The sequence below is a fragment of the Anser cygnoides genome, chromosome 2 (assembly GCF_040182565.1).
Source record: "Anser cygnoides isolate HZ-2024a breed goose chromosome 2, Taihu_goose_T2T_genome, whole genome shotgun sequence".
Classification (NCBI taxonomy): Eukaryota; Metazoa; Chordata; class Aves; order Anseriformes; family Anatidae; genus Anser; species Anser cygnoides.
Genome location: NC_089874.1, coordinates 25,718,250 through 25,735,492, shown reverse-complemented (window position 1 = coordinate 25,735,492; position 17,243 = coordinate 25,718,250). Strand labels below are relative to the sequence as shown.

At 42.2% G+C, this 17,243-nt stretch overlaps 1 protein-coding gene across 5 annotated transcripts in view; it reads left to right on the top strand.

The window, feature by feature from the left end:
• Positions 1-17,243, top strand: part of CALCR (calcitonin receptor) — a 177,938-nt gene that overhangs the window by 131,004 nt on the left and 29,691 nt on the right. For all 5 annotated transcript variants that reach the window (XM_066991728.1, XM_048077527.2, XM_048077526.2 and 2 more), the window contains one exon: positions 4,354-4,480. In XM_066991728.1, the coding sequence (XP_066847829.1) occupies positions 4,354-4,480 (127 nt within the window). The remainder of the gene's footprint in view (positions 1-4,353; positions 4,481-17,243) is intronic.

Below are 17,243 nucleotides of genomic sequence, written 5' to 3'. Positions count from 1 at the left end.
ATTACAGGAAGAAGTAGAAAAGGGAATTAAAACAAAGCACTGCAAAATGGGAGGACAAAGAGGAAACCAAACTAAGATCATAAGAAAGTTAGAGTAAAGCTGCACAGGAGTAGGCTTCTTGTTACCTTCACCTATTTTCTCTCATCTGGATATGGCAGTGATAGATTATTTGACCTTCAGTAGAAGGCAAGCTGCCAATCAGATGGTTGATCGAATAGCAAGAGATGGTTTCAGAGCTTTACAGTAGCCTTTGACTGTAGAAGCAGCAATGAATAGCTTGCAGAGGTTGCTGTTTCAAAATGTGAGAGAAAATTCTTCCCACATAGAAGTCTTTCCTGGCAGAAATTTATTTTTGTTTCAGTTTGGGGTATCTAGAGTTTTAATGATCTGGCACCACAGATGTTGCAGTAATTTTGGAAGGGAATACTGAATCAGTAGTGATGAGCATTGCTAAGCAATACTCAGTTATAACAGGGGACAGAGTATTCATGAAGTGGATTGCCTAACAGTCACATGCACCATAACAGTGTTGCAATATTTTTATAGTTGCAGACTGACACCCCATTATCTTATAAGATAAAATGCAAAAGCAAAAAGGGACTCTTGCTCCAAATAACTTCCAATTGAATTATTAAAACAAATGCATTTTTGTAAAGATAGTTTGGGAGTACAGTAAGTTTAGATTTGCCAGAACAATAGATGATGTGTTGTAAATGTACTTGCAGTTTTAATTGTTGGTGTGGCTTTTAAAGGAAGTTGAAGAAAAATAATGTATGGAAGAATAATTTGTAGTAGTTTGCTGGGAGTCTTCCCCAGGGAGAACATAGTAGAAAGCATGAAAATAATTGTTTGAAAACTAAACGTGTCTAGGAGATGGAAAATAACTGGCTGGGGGTGAAAATCAGTGTTCTCAATATTCATGAATGAGAACTGATGACAGATTCAAAGAGCAGATCTGTAAAGAAAATAATGTCAAAAGCCCTTGGTGGTTGATATCATAAATGCAATAGAGAAGTGGAGACAGGAACTCAAAATAAGAGTGTCTGTGTGTAGGTAGGAAAAATTGGACAAAAGTGAAACACAGGAGGAACATGAAAAACTGAAGGAGACACCAAAAATCTGAGCTAAGAGAGATCAGAGAAGTAGAACATTACAGATGATTGTCAAAACCAGCAGCGAGGATGAGCTTGGTTTTACTAGGAAGGTAGTATTACAAATATTACAAACTTAGCTGAGAATAGTTTCATGGGCAAGGCAAGATGGGTAAATGGGAAAGACTGGAACTGAAAAAGATGATTTACAGACAGGAATTGCTGTTTTTTGTTTGTTTGTTTGTTTGTTTTCAATGAGATAAGAGATGAATAGGAGAAAGGAGTTGGAATTATAGAGGGTAGTTACCCTCTACAACTGGTAAGACAAATTGGACCACAGGTGCAGCTGAAAATTAGAAAAGGCAAGCTTTCCTTTGTAAGGGGAGAAGCTGAGAAAGAGATGTTAAAGAGAAGATTGATGTTTTGAAGGGCACTGGATGAGATGGGCTTACAGAAGTATGGGAAGTATAGAAAATGAGAGTGGATGTAGGGTATTCCATATTTGCAACTGATTTCCAGTTTCCAGGGGGAGGGGGAAGTGCAGTCCTGTGCAGAGATAGAAAGGTAAAGGAAAAAGAGGGACTGAGAAGTAAAACTAAGTGAACAGATCATTTGGGCAGAAGATAAGAGATTAAAGAAGAATTTACCTGGGGGATGGCGAAGATGAGGGAAAAGAGAACGGTTTTGTAGGCAGAATTCAGGCTCACTGCAGACATTCCATGAGAAAATTGCATAAGCAGAGCAGAGGCAGAAGTATTGGGGCATGGTGGCATTGGGAGTTGGCAGGATGGACTTTGAAGGGAGGAAAAAGACAAGATCAAAATAAAGCAGGGAGAAAATCAGCAACCAAATATCTCAGGAAGATGAGACTGAGAGCAGCCGATGGACCGGGAAGGGCAAATGTGTGACAAGCATGATTCAGGAGGCAACGAGCCAGCTGGAGAGGGAAAACCCTGCAGCAGGCAGGACAGAGCAAAGGGAGTTCTCTTCTCAGTGCAGACCAAGTCAGGAGGGTTCTGTTGCCATTTCGATGGAGAACATTAAGAGTCAAATAAAAAAGTGAGGTTAGGGAAATATAAGCTTAATGACCCAGATGGATCATTAACATGAAAGCTGGAATCAAGGAAGAAAAGTGGGGGAGACTGTGAGGAAAGGATGAGGACAACTCAGGAGTAAAACTAGGAGAGGAAAGCAGGCAGGGAAAGGAGCTTGGACAACCGACGAAGACAACGTGCATGGAAGGACAGTCCAATTTCATAGAAGAGTAAGACTGGGAAAAGCCGAAAGAAGTAGTGAGGAATGACAAGAATGGGAGTGAAAGCCCATGTACATGGCAGAAATTACCACAAAAGACTGTCCCTCCACACCAGTGGCCACATAGAGAGGCATCTGGACAGACAAGGGCTGTCTTTGTGGCTAGGAGCTGAAGCTGCTCTAAATGATAGGGAAATATTATTTTACTGGGGACTGGTTGGGGGTTACCAGGAGTGCGAGAGAAAGAGAGAGGGTAAAGCGTACAAGGTAGTGTCTCAAGACAAGTGGCACCAGTAGTTTCAATAAAGGTGATGGAGAATGGGAAGAAAGGAAGAACCAGGACTAGACAAATACTACCAGAGCCAAGGAGCCGAAAAAGAATATTAGGCTAGATTTGTGGTAGGGACGAATACATGTGGAACAAGCACAATAACACACCGTAGGAAAGGTCAGTCCAAAGAACAGTGTTTTGCCCAACATCCTGTCCTACAGTTGGTCAAACTAAAGGAGCGCCTAGCCCCATATCTTGTGTGCAACAGTTCACAGTAGATGATGCTGAAAGAATACAAAATCAGGGCAAATGTAAAGAGATACTCTTCCTCTTAGTCCCAGGAGCCTCCATCTCCTGGACATTCTGAACCAAAGAGGTTCTTGGTGAATAAGGAAAATGACAACACTGATGAGCATTGCAGGATGATGATGACCATAACCAGGAAGAGAATCTCAGGCTAAAGGAAGAATTCCATCCCGTGACTCAGAAAAAAAGTGCAAAGAGAAGTAAGGATAAATGGCAGGTGACTGAGGAGGAGAAAAATAAAATAAAATAAAATAAAATAAAATAAAATAAAATAAAATAAAATTAAATTAAATTAAATTAAATTAAATTAAATTAAATTAAATTAAAAGAAAGAAAGAAAGAAAGAAAGAAACAGGCAAATAAGCAGAAAAAAAAGTTCAGTTGGTTAGATTAGCTCTCTGATTTTAGAAAAAGTGCATTCTGCATTAGCCTCCACAAACAGAGCAGCTGAAAGTCACAGCCAGCGTACAGCTCCAGACCGTAAAAGACTGACTTCTAGCGCCGAGGGTGAGGCTTGCCTCACTAAGAAGCGATATTTGCTCTTCTTAGCTGTTCTTTTACCTACAGGTTTTGCCTGCTTAGTCTCAGCGATCACTGAAGGCAGACATCACAGCATTATCTAACAACTCCACAGTTGCCTTTCTGCAATCACCTCCTGCCAGACCTGGGCTGAGCTCCCGGGTGTGGAGTGCTGCAGAGGCGTTGTTCTCTACTCAGGGGTAGCCAAGGAGCTGGCGTGAGGATTTGGGTAGGAATTAGAAAGGCAAGAGGGTTCAAATCTGAAAGTGCAGTCACGATTTGGTTGCACAAGAATTCTGTGAACTTGTGAAATTCTGCTACCCGCAATAGCAGGGATCCCTCCACCCCCGATTGCTGCTCCCTCTGAGCTGGAAAACAACCTCTTCTGGCTTTGGATCTCAGCTGCCATCGGAAACATGCAGGATACTATCCCAAATCCCCCTGAAATTTAAGGGGATTCAAGCACAATGTTCCCATCCTGCCTCGCCACTAATTCCTAAAGTAGCAAATAATTTTCATCTGAATATTTGGGAAATCAAGTCTCCAGGGAACAGTTACTTATCGAGCAGTATTCCTGATGTTCACTGCTTGCATCACGTGCATCTAATAATTCTCAGGGTTCTGCTTCAGCACTTAATATCTTGATTACCATGAAATAAAGAAAGTCATCAGGGGCTGAGAAAGTAGCTGGATGACTCTTTACACCATGGTCTAAAAAGCATGTGGTACTAAACAGGTGTAAAAACAAAAACAAAAGAAATTTGTCAGAGGTTATGGCTGCAATGCAAGGCATGTATTTTCCAATTACGACTTGCCAAAAGGCATTCCTGAGAAACTGTTGCCAGAAAGAGCTTGTTAAAGTGACTTCAGAGGAAAAATACTAATTTACATTGTGTGCTACATATTTTTCAGGAGCCTCAGCTGTCAAAGGATAACGCTGCATAAGAATTTGTTTTTTTCTTACGTGCTGAACTCCGTGTTTACAATTGCCCACCTCATCGCTGTTGTGCCTAACCCAGGCCTTGTAAAGAGGGATCCAGTAAGTACTGCATGACTCCTTCTTTTCCTCTTAACCCCCAAATAAAATTGCTATGGCCACAAAACCAAGCATACCCATTCACCAGTTAATGATAGCCATCTGGTGAAACAGGCACAGAGGGCACAGATTCTGAGAATCTCACTCGACCTTTCTCAGATCTTTCACCCAGCAATAAAAATCTTTAAATTTGGTACAAGAGGAAAAAGCCTCAGACTTGCTCCAGCCTGCCTGTTCATGCAATTTTGTGTCAGATCCCCACTGCTCTCATCAGCAGCTACCTGACATTTCCCAGCAAAGCCCCCCCAAGGATAGATGCTTGGGCTGGCCAACTGGCCTTTCTCACAGGCACACATGGCAGGGTTGGAGAGGGATATGGCTTTCTTCAACCCCCCCTCAAAATCTGTTCACGACATTTTTTCTTAAATCAGAGCGGTAGCTCGGTTCCTTCCTCTTAGGTAGCAGTACGAACAGAGCCAACCCTCAGCTGATAAATATTCATGGCAGATCTCAGTCACCCAGCTCTGATCTTGCTCTCTAACAGAGCCACTGCTTTGTGCTCACAGCCCTGGCTGATGAGAAATTAATGCGAGCCTGGGAATCTCTCAAGTTATGTCACAACACTGATCAGCTCGTCTTCTAATAAGATCGTTCAATTATGGCTCAACCATTTATCTGCTTCTAATTTTGTGAAAGCAATTAAAGATTGGCACCTGATATTATCTGATCGCGTGCGTGTCTCAGACGTGTGCTACCAGTTAAGTAAGCTAATTAAAGCAGGAAATATATAGACTAAAGAAAAGATCACCAGTTCCAGGGACCATATGGAGATTAAAAAAATAGAACAGCAAAAGAATAATTAAAATATCACACATTTTGTTTCCCCTTACTGCATAGCATCATCTGTGCATGTCCTCTGCAAGAGATGAAGTGAAAATACAGTTGATATTTGAAGATACAATGCTGGCACATAGTATCGGGCACCTAAATTGAAGATCTTTACCTCAGGGTTAAGAATGATACTTTCTGACAGCAGAAGTAAATAATCTGAAGTGGTTTCAATTAAAAGCTGAGGTCACAGCAAGGACTCCTGTCCTCTAAGATTTCATTAAAAATCTGTATCCAGTGCCTTGGGGCTAGATCCTTCTTTGGAGTGAATGCTGGTCCCCAGTTAAGTCAATGACAGAAAGCTCTCAGAGGCTTTGTTAAAGCCACGTAGGCACAGGACAGATGATGGGGCGCTGAGCGTCACCCGATGAAAACCCCCACCTCCATTGCTATGGCAGTGGGCACTATAGGATTACAGAAGTGATTACATTCGGAGCCAGAGCTGCCCCAGAGCAGTGCAGAGGTTGATGCGTGCAGTCACCTTTCAGGTCACGGGCCAGACTACAGAGAGGGCCCAGGCTGCTCAATGCACTCCAGATCCCAAAGAAATCAACAGATGGAAATCAGTCAAGTGAGTGCCTTTCACTGATGTTGGGTTAGCAAGCCTGGCCTTGGCTGTTCAGCTAGGCACATACTTAATTGCTTTGATGAACAAAGGCTTTATTTTGCACTTTCTTCTTCCAAACACAATTTGTATGTGTTTGGCTCAGCAGAGAATTGCTGTCTAGAGGTGAGATACAAAACTGGGGGAAAGAGGACCTGGAGTCTACTCTTTTCATTCTGATACGGGATGAGAGTACACTCACTGCTTGGTCTTACCTCGCTTGCTAATGTGTTCAAACCAACGTGCTCAAACTAGACCAATGTGTCTACCAGCATGACTAGAAAGTGTATTCTGTTATTTTAGTGGACTTGTAAACACATGGTTGGGAAAAGAAAATGAACTGCCATGGTGAAAACACATCTAGTCTCAATATGAGTATTTGAAGACTTAAATTTATGTTGAAAAAAAAAAAAAAAAGATTCCACCAGATAGATTCCCATAGCATTTTTATTTTAAAGCTGATTAACAGAGCAAATGAAGGCTTTATAGTTTGTATTTTTCCATGCCTGCTACATCCTCTGCTTTATTAAGTCCATTTTAAGACAATTACTTGTGACTTTCTGGAGTTTGCTGCATTTATCCACTTTCCTCCTGTGTGTCTTCTGAGCTTGACAGGCCTGTGTGTGTGTGGCTCCTACTTCAAATATACACAGAAATACTGAAGTCTGTAGAAGGAATTTCGAAGAGTCACAGATACCATTTATTTATGGCCATATACAAAGATGAAGTTGATAGTACTTACTCAGCAAAATAATAAATGTGATTCCACCCCAGTATCTCCTGCTTCTTTTTCCTGCCTAAAGTTTCACAATGGATTTTAAATATGCAATGTCATGGGAAAAAATTTACAATGAATACATACTTACAAGGATATCAACAAATCCATACCCTTTGCAAAGAAGAAAGAAGGTTCTGTTAAATAACCAAGAGAAAAGACAGGAAAAGAGGAAATTCATCTGCAACACCATTGTCCCTGGATCTAGATACAAAAGACATGACACAATCCAAAGAATCATTTACATGAGGAGAGCTCATATTGCATCCTTACATACTTTTTGCTGCAAAGATTGTTATGATTGTTCTACTCATGTAAAATGGTAAGTCAAACCACTTTCTCAATACATCTTAATTTTATTTTTTTCCTCATTTTTCCTGCTTTCTGGTTATGTAATTCTCTCTCTCTCAGATTTTTCTGGATCTGAAATTATGGAAGAGAATGAAGATGTGAGCCCAGATGGCTGTACAAGAAGCAAAGAAAAAGGTTCAGGGGCACTTGAACAAAAAGAAACAGGAACACGTACATGAACACTTGTATAAATATATTGAAAAGCATTGTGTGAGCTAATTTTTTGCATCTTGTATCTGAAGTAGCAACTGCATTAATTATAATGTTACTGGAACAGATTTTATAGGAAGGTGTATCTTCTTTTTTGGGAATGACATACTGAAGAAGGGTGATCTGTGAACAACACATTATGTTCTCTATTAAAAAGTCTGGAAATATAAATAAAAATCTTGCTGCCTAATCTTTTAATTTCAGCCTTGTATATCAGATCTGTACTTGTCATTTTTCTTATTCCACAGACTGGTAATTTTAATACTGAATACTGATGGAGATAAAGGAAGATACAGCTAAAGACTGGAGGGATAGCTCTGCTAATGAGAAACTGAATGATTGATCAGCTCCATGGGCACCAATATGTTTGTAGATGGGACTATGACCACAAGTCAGTATTTAGAAATGCTTAAGGAAGAGCTCTAAGAGATCTTATTGCATTTTTATCCCTCTGTTGTTCTAATGGAAAGAATACCCGTTCTTTCTCGAGGCAGTTCTGTAGCTGCTTCATCTTTTGTGTAGGAGTTTCCCCCTTGCTTCTGGAATTGTGAGGCGTGAAAGTTTCAAATTCAATTGGTTTTACAGAGTCAATATCAAGGAGCAGTGCTCCCCTGGGAGCTCCTGGGAGCCCTGTGTGGGATCAGTTCTTGCGGAGATGGAAAATGCCCCGGACATGGAGTATGAAACACTGATGCCTGTTCTTGCCTCCTTGTATACTGTAAAGATCCTGAGCTGGTTTACCACTCTACCTGATGAAGCAGTGTGTTCTTCCTCCCTCTAACAGGACCAGCAGCATGCAGTCCCTTCCCTTTCCCAAGCATTTCCCATTAGCATTTCTGTCTATAAAGCAAGGCCACGGTAGTAATAATTTTTAAAGAATTAGTATTCCCATGGACACTAAAGCACTGTCAATAATCTCACCAGTGACTAATTAAACTGAAAATTATGACTGCCCAATCATATTAGGCTTTCCTTCCTATCAGGGTAAAACGGTGGAAATAAAAAGCTGAGTTGTGTGGAAAGATGGAGTGTACAAAATGTAGTTACTGTGATTTGTGGGGTTTCAACACTGTTGACTTTCCCTATTCTCAAAGGAATAAGCAGGGAATGAGAGCCAAGAAGACAAAGGAGATTCACAGCATTTCAGGAACAGTGTTAATTTTAGGTCTTTGTACCACATAAGTGTTATCTTCCTCAGTATTACTGACACATTTTGTATCTTGTTTTCAATTCTTTCTGATGTAGACTGGCAGAGCCTTGGGGCTTTTAAAATGTGTGTTTCTTAAATGGGAAGTCCATGGCTGATACCAAGGAAGATAAACGGAAAAATGCTGGTCTGTGTGACTTGTGTTTGCCTCAGTAGTCCCAGCAGTGCCCAAGGGAGACATCAGGGTAGAGCTCCACAAAGGAGAAGGGCACTTTGATCCTCTGAGTTATTTCACGTGCTGTGCTTGGGGTAAAGCTTCAGGAGGCTCCATTCTTGTTAAATTAAATTGATTCTTCATTGCAGTAACTCTTTCCAGAGCTTTCCTGTCACTCTCAAAGCATCTCCAGAGGATTTCATCTTAGTACATCTTTTTCTTCATCCTATTGGTAGGTAGATTGCTTACAGGGACCTCTGCAGCCAGCGTAGCCCCAAAGAGGTTACTGAAAGCTCTTCTAGAGTATTGTATACATGCAAAAGGGAACAAAGACCAAACTGGTAGCAGGGAATTAATGACCAGCACCTAGCGGTCACGTCTCCTGAGTCTTCCAGTGTATCTTCTACAAAGGGTCAATGTTCTTGTGAAAACTGTGGTTGTCTTCCCTAGGAGCCTTTCATGAAGGCTATATGTGAAGATATATGTGAATTTGTACAAATTAGTACAGATTTTGTGCATTTGCAAATTATATTTGTGTATTAACTTCACTAGTACAAACTGGCTCAGCAAGGTTGGCCTGGGGAGAATAAAATGTATTACTTGCTTTTGTGTAAGTCAAAGAGGGGCACAGTTGGTCTCCAGTTATGCCAGTTGCAAGCTCTGTTGAACTCGAAGGGTTTCCACCAATTGTGTGTCTCACCAACCTGTATTCAGTGATGAAATTCTGGTACCTTTTGTTCTGCTCCCAAGTGAGCACAAGTGCCTATGTGGGCAAGTGAGCCAAATGCTTTAATCCATCGATTACAAGCAAAGGACTAAGGCTGTGCTTAGGACTCTACAGGTGCCCCAAAATAATAATTTTTGACATTTCAAATAAATAACCAAATCCTATCCCTTTTCCTTTCCCTGGGCTGGTACGTGAACACCAGCATTCAAGCTGAGACTGGTGCATTCAGAATTCAGGTATCCCACCCCTCCCAATTTCCCCAGTGACAGCTGCCTGTCTCGTAATTAGCATTTGCCAGGAAAGTAGAGAAAAGCAGGTATTTGACTGGCACAAGGTCTTTCCTGACACAGTAAATGCTATACCGTAGATAAGAGAGTCACAAACTGTCTTTTGAAACAGGAACCAGTGTAGTCCCTAACATCTTTATATATATATATACGCATATATATATATATACACACACACATTTATTTATTTATTTATTTATTTATTTATTTATTTAAGAAAAAAAAAGGATGTCACAGGTAATGACATGGGAAATCAGTAGAAAGAGAGGGAGATCAGGAGCTAAGAACCATTTCCAAATTGTAGCACAAAGCACTATGTCACATTTCTGAGGTTCATCAGTGCAGTGGCTGAGCCCGTGAGAGGTGCAGACAGGCACAGTCCCTGATGTGCATGTGTCTAGATAAGAGGGGCATCATTCACTATCACTGTCCCTCAGGAGGCAACCATCCTGCTACCGTTGCATTTCTCTAGCATCATCAGAATTGCATTTCTCAGGGTATAATTCACTTCTTTTCTCAGAATTGCATTTCTCAGGGTATAATTCACAGCATTCACTGTCTCTCCCTCACCAATCCTGCCCAGCCCTGCTAAGACACAGAGGTGAGGAAAATGGAGCAGTACTGTGCAGGATGTGCAGGGACAGGATCTCCTGCTCTCCAGCTCCTGCTGGAGATCTGCTGCTGCTCTCCTGTGCCTGTGAACAAAGGCAGGTTTCCTCCAGGGGAGAGTGACCCTCCTCAGAGGCAGAGAATGGTTGTGGCTTTGGTTCGGGAATGTATATTCACCTTCAAGAGGATGAGTATTAATGGCATAACACTGCGGTAATTCAAATGTAAATCCGAATTTCTTCTTCCATCCTCAGAAAGATCAAGTCTTCTCCCTTCCATGAAGTTCAATTAGATTAATGCAGAATAAGGAGCGTTGTGAATTCAGAAGCAGCCAATATTCAAAGAACTCCGACAAATTTTCAGGCTGGAATAATATCTGCATTCATTTTAAGACAGAGCTGTCAGGGTCTAAATGGCATGAAACAGAGCAGTAATTCCCATCATTTTTTCCCAAGGTCTTTATATTCTTGTTTATATGCTCAAAACTCCCAGAGTAATGGAGGAAACAAAGTACCGTGTAATCCTGGTGGTGTCAGATTCACTGATGGGATGTGCCATGCCATGCCCAGAATATGAAGTACGGATGATTAAAGGACATTCACAGCATTCAGAAATGACACTTCTGTGAAGAACACTTGTGGTTTGTATGGAACAACTATATCTGGACTGAAAAGAAGTCAGCCAGCCACCATCTCTGAGAAGGATCTGAGCTTTCTCAACAAAGTTATCATGATTGCTTTCTCAATGGGAAAGCACCATCAAATTAACAGCTGGCATCAGGAAGGGAAAAAAAAGAAAAGGTTTAAGAGATTAGGAATAAGTATTTATTTTGGGACAGATTTCCTCATCTTGCTTTCCTCAATAATTATTCTGTCTACACTGCAGTTGCTTTCCCTTCTTTTAAAGCAGTATCTTTTAGTAGGCTCAGGTATAAAAACTGTTACAGCATCATGAAGGAAGGGATGATAACTTTCATGTAGCCCAGCCCCAAGTTGTTTCTTGTCAAAATAACCCAGACTCCATCAGGCCCATTGGGTGGTATTTCTGCAGTGTTTTCCTTATATATGACCACTCATTTAGAAGGCTGAGTGATATTTCCTCAAGAAATGTGATTCCGGAAGGCCTCTTGTACTGCAAAATCCATCACAGTCCTGAAGCTGAAGGTATCAGATGCTGGGGCTTGTTCCCAGGTCTTTGGGCTGCATCTTTTCTGCTTAGGTAAGGAAGACCCACACACTCAGCATGGATCAAGACCAAACTGCAGATTTAAATGTCCCCGTGAAAAGTCTGATTTAACCTGTCGGTCTGCCAAGTCTTTACACATCTGCACTGTCTGTGGACCCTGGAGGTGCTTCCACTGTGGCAGTGAGAAGTGAGCACACCCAGAAAAACCATTGCCAATATCAGAAAAGTCTCTGCATCCCCAGTCTTGCTGTGTCACACCTTTTGTTAAATTTCCTGCTGTTGTTTCCCAGGAAATCCTTCCTAACGTGCTGCATGTTTAGCAGCTCCATTAAGCTCACAAGGCTAGTCTAGTATGCAGAAGAGGAAGCTACCTCTCCAGTTTGCTGTCCTCAGCTGACCCAGCAGTTCTCCTGTCTGGCCACAGTGGCCATGAGCAGCCACCAAGGTTTTCACATGAGCTTGTCATAGCAAAGCACTTTCTGGCTGTATGTGCAGGATGAGTGGATCTTCTATAGATTTGTGCTCAAATTCATGACGTTCACTCAGAACAGCTGTGCAAGAAAGGTGTGCGTATTTTACCCTGCGAAGTGAACAGCAGTAGTCTCTGGAAGGCTGTTGGTACTTTATGGTGTGGAGTTGTGCTTGACTGATTTCCAACACCAACCCCTGGCAGCAGGTCACCCCAGAAAATACACTGGAGCAGAGTCTGAATGTATCCAGAGAGTTAAACATCCATAAGTGTTTAAGCTCAGGTGTGGCTTACTTACACTCGGACACCTATAGTGAAGACGTGTACAGCTGAGCTACTCACCCCATGCTCCTTTTAGCCAAACGTAGACATAAGCACACTCAAGGCACAATCTATCTCGCTTATTTTGGATATCTCATTTAGGATGAGCTAATTTTTGCTTTAATCTCCATCAGCCGTACTGAGTCAGTATCTTTTGACTACAGGAGAGACCACCTAGGTATCTGTACTTCATCTCACAGATCCTAGTTGTAGCATTAGAAAATCCCTGGAGCATTTAATGGGATCATGGAGTGGTTATAGCCATGTCATCAAGCTTATATATGCATCTAGTCCCCAGGAAATGCAGGCCTACATCTTACACCTCAAACCTAAGCATAAGTATAATTATATAGGTTGCTAGAGGTACTCCATGCGACATTAAACTGGACTGGCTCAGGGCATGACAACAGCATGTCCAGAGCAGACAGAGCTTGGGTACGGCTGTAAAACTAGCTCAAGGCACTGCATGAGCATTTTTGGGTAGTAGCTTCTTCCATGTCCCAGCCCCCTTTGTCCAGTGACTTGTGCTCAGGGGTGACAGTGGAGGAGAGGTGCCTGAAATAATGCAAGCTCTTACCCCTTTCATTGAGGATGACCTCCCATCGCTGTGAGAAGATGGCAGTGGATCTTGTGAGTGCTTTGACTCCTTTCCAGTCCAAATGAACAGTAGGTCAAGTGTTTACTATTTTTTAGGTTACCCTGACTGCCTCTGTCAGTCCAGTTTCTTTTTGAGATTCCTTCCTGAAAAGCTGCCTGCCTCTGACAACCCCCGTGCCCGCTCAGAGACCAAGCTAATAAAACCAGCTGAGCACGAGGAGGCTGCCCTTTGCTCCACCTCGCACCCTGCTTGCTGCGGTACCAGTGTCCCTCGCACACCAGCAGTACTGGGTGCACCACATGGACCCCACGGGAGCTCAGCCCTGTCCTGAAGGATTCAAAGCTACAGCCCCAGGAGAGTAATCGCTATGGCAGGGTGCATGGATGAGGCTGGATTAATCACTGTCCAAGATGCCTAATTCTGGGCTGGCTGCTTCTCTGGAGTGTAGGCATGACAGGGATGCTGTTAAAAATACCTCTCATTGCTTAATTCCATATTTTGTTTTCTTGTAACACAAAACCTAGGATCCCTCTGAGCAATTGTGTACATTTTGTTCTGTAAATGGTTTAAAAGTATATTAAAACATTAATCTTAGCCTGAGCCCCTGTGTGCCAGGTTTCTGACTGGAACACAATTTAACAGATGACTCATAGTAGATAAATTGTATAATGGTATGACGTTCTGATAGTCGGTGATTTACAGCTACAATACTTAGCACTGTCTTGCTTTGGAAAGTCCTTTTATTGCTTATTTGTGTAACATATGGATACTGGGAATTAAAGAACATTTTCATAGAATAGTGTTCTAATAACCACAAAAATAATATGTAAGGCAGGTCAATAACCAAACTTCACATTACTCCTTCAACATGCTAAGTTAAGAATGTCTGAGAATGCATTTTATTGCCTTCAGACTGAATTGGAATAAATCATGTCTGGCCTCTGTGGCAAGCAGCATGAACTCTCCTTGAGAAGAGCTGCTGTGCACTGGGGTGTTTTGCAGAAGTGAAGAGGAACCTCACTAACTGATTTTCAGAGAGGGTGAATATGCTTATTTCCCTTTAAACAAAGAAATGCACGACTTTAGTGATGGCCCATGTAGCTGGCTTGGTTGAAAATTAATAACCTTATTTGGCCTATTCTTACCAATTTATTTCTTTCAAATGTCAGCCTGCGGCATTTCAATAGATGGAGAACAACTGAGAAGAGAGGCTTCATTATGCACACTATCAGGCTATCTTGCCCTTATTTTTCATAGGCCAGGCTCTGCAGAGCTGGCAAGGACTGGTGTGAAACACAGACCTCCCAACATGCCAGCCTCGGTCCCCTCACCCATTGCAGAAACATGGACATACAGGAATCTGTATGAGTTTCCTTTCTTATGCTAAATCTTAGCGGTTTTATTCTAACTGAATTACTAGGAAGACCTGCTCAAAACCAATTAGCAGTTAATTTTATGTTACATTTTGTTATTATTGTTGAAAGCAGTATTCTGTCCTTTATGTGGTCTGAGTGTTTTGGTTTGATTTGCCCTAATGGGTAGCGATGGTGATTAATGCTGATGCTTTCTGTCCATAAACCGTCAACCAATAACAAGGGAGAGTCCTAACATAGAAATGACATTTACCTGCATGTGTGTTGTGGTGAGGGGCTGTTAACTTAGCCAAGGAGAGTGTCATGCCAATTACACTGCAGTGCCATTGCAGGGTCCTGCACAGGCAGATGGAACTTTGGGATTCCCCTGACAGGTCTGCAATATTAACAGAATTTATAATACACTAATAAAACCTGAAAAACATCACAGGCATCAGTTCTATCTCCTTCTTGTAAAAGGAGAATGTTTTGGTTTTGGTTTTGGTTTTGGTTTTGGTTTTGGTTTTGGTTTTGGTTTTCATAGAATCATAGAATATCCTGAGTTGGAAGAGACCCTTAAGGATCATCAAGTCCAACTCTTGATACCGCACAGGTCTACCCAAAAGTTCAGACCATGTGACTAAGTGCACAGTCCAATCTCTTCTTAAATTCAGACAGGCTCGGTGCAGTGACTACTTCCCTGGGGAGCCTGTTCCAGTGTGCAACCACCCTCTCTGTGAAGAACCCCCTCCTGATGTCGAGCCTAAATTTCCCCTGCCTCAGCTTAACCCCGTTCCCGCGGGTCCTGTCACTGGTGTTAATAACTGGTGTTTTGGTTTCTTTCTTCCCCATGAAATTGTTCCAGCATCTTTTTGAAGCTCTTTCATTAGCTCATTCTGCAGCTGAGGTGTTCATAAGAGGTACAGAAATCTTAGCAATATTTGCAAGACAGGAAAATATGCCTGACCATATTCTTATTGGCCCCCTTTCCCACTGAGCAGTTAGCCAGAATTTATCATAGAACCACAGAATCACAGAATAGTTTGGGTTGGAAGGGACCTTAAAGAACACCCAGTTCCACCCCCCTGCCATGGGCAGGAACACCTCCCACCAGACCATGTTGCCCAAAGCCCCATCCAGCCTGGTCTTGAGCACTGCCAGGGATGGGGCATCCACTCTGGGCAACCTGTGCCAGTGCCTCACCACGCTCTGAGTCAAGAATTTCTTCCTATTACCTAATCTAAAACCTACCCTCTTTTAGTTTAAAGCTGTTATTCCTTGTCCTATCACCACACTCCCTGACAAAGTCCCTCCCCAGCTTTCCTGTAGGGGCCCTTTAGCTACTGGCAGGCCGCTGTAAGGTCTACTTGGAGCCTTCTCTTCTCCAGGCCGAACAACCCCCCCCTAAGCCAGTCTTCACAGGAGAGGTGCTCCAGCCCTCTTATCAGTTTTATGGCCCTCCTCTTGACTAATAACTTCCATGTTAACTTCTAAGACTTCCATGCCCTTCTCGTGCTAGGGGCTCCAGAGATGAACGCAGTGCTCCAGGTGGGGTCTCATGAGAGTAGAGGGGGAGAATCCCCTCCCTTGCCCTGCTGGCCACGCTGCTTTTGATGCAGCCCATGATATGGTTGGCTTTCAGGGCTGCAAGAGCACGTTGCCGGCTCAAGTCAAGCTTCTCATCAACCAACACCCCCAGCCTCTATTTGTGCTTGGGACTGCCAGCCCAGATGGCCAATTCAGACCTATTTAGGGCCACTGTAGGTTGTTTTCGTGAGGACAGAAAATAAATACTAAAGGAGATCTTGGGTGCTGTCCTGCAGATCTGTGAAGAACTTTCTTGAACATTTGTGTTCATCAGTGCCATGAGAACAAACAGCAGTAGGCCACTTCCCTGCTCATAGAGCCTGTCTCTTGCCAGGCAGCATTCTGCCAAAAATAATATCTCATTCTTGCCTGTCCTCTCAGAAACACAAAGGAGCTGCTTTCTGAGCCAGTTACCTGGTTTGGGGGATTTCCTGATAACTGTATCCCACTTTCCTTTGCTGCACAGCCACCATCTTGTGCAGCATAACTGACCACCACCTTGTGCAGCATAATGCTGTCTGTCTCCACTCTCTTTACAGGAGGAGCATTTATCTGTTCCTTTGCTGAGGGTGCAGGCACACCAGCCAAAGCAACAAATTTACAGAGCTGCAGGAGAAAGGACCAGCTATTTCCTTTCAGCCTGCCCTGCTCGTGAATTAAACACCAGTAGCTTAAGTCATTTGCACACCCACACACCAAGAGATGATGACATCTTACTCTCCATCATGAGTGCTAGTAGTAGCAGTAGTAGTAGAAGTAGTAGTATTGGTGTTGTGATAATTCTTTGAGTCCTGGATCTGACTGCTGCACATTGTATGAGACATAAGTGCAGAGCCTCTGCCTCAAAGAACTTACCAACAAAACATGTTTGATTTCAACAGAAGACAAAACACCTAGACCTTTTTTTATTAAAAAAAAAAAAAAAAAAAGTTATTGAGCATGGAGGTGATGGAAGATTTGCTCCTGTATCATCTTGCAGTTTCATTTTACTCGTTTCTGTAAGAATAAACAATTCATAAAACCTACTAGTTCTGCAATTTTCCTGGCTAAGGCTAATGTATGCTGAGATGTGCAATTACATTTGTCATGTTTTGTTCACACCATGTATGAATCCAGTTCTCATCAGTAACAGGTTCTTTTCATCTACATGCTCTGATCTAAGAATAACACTCTCTTTTCATTGTAGGAAAATATTTCTACTGCTGAACTTAGCCACAGCTGAGGCCTGCTGTGTTTCTTAGCTCATCCAAAGTGAAGATTAATTTTCACTGTAGTTTGATTAATAGAAATTTAACATAATTCATCTCAGTGCATTGCTGTGCTTAAACTATTTGTGTTAACTTTTTCAGATTCATTCTAAAATTAATGTGATGTGGATCCAAGTACTAATCATGCACATCCTTCATGTCTTGCCAACGGTAGTCTCTAACTTACTGCATAGC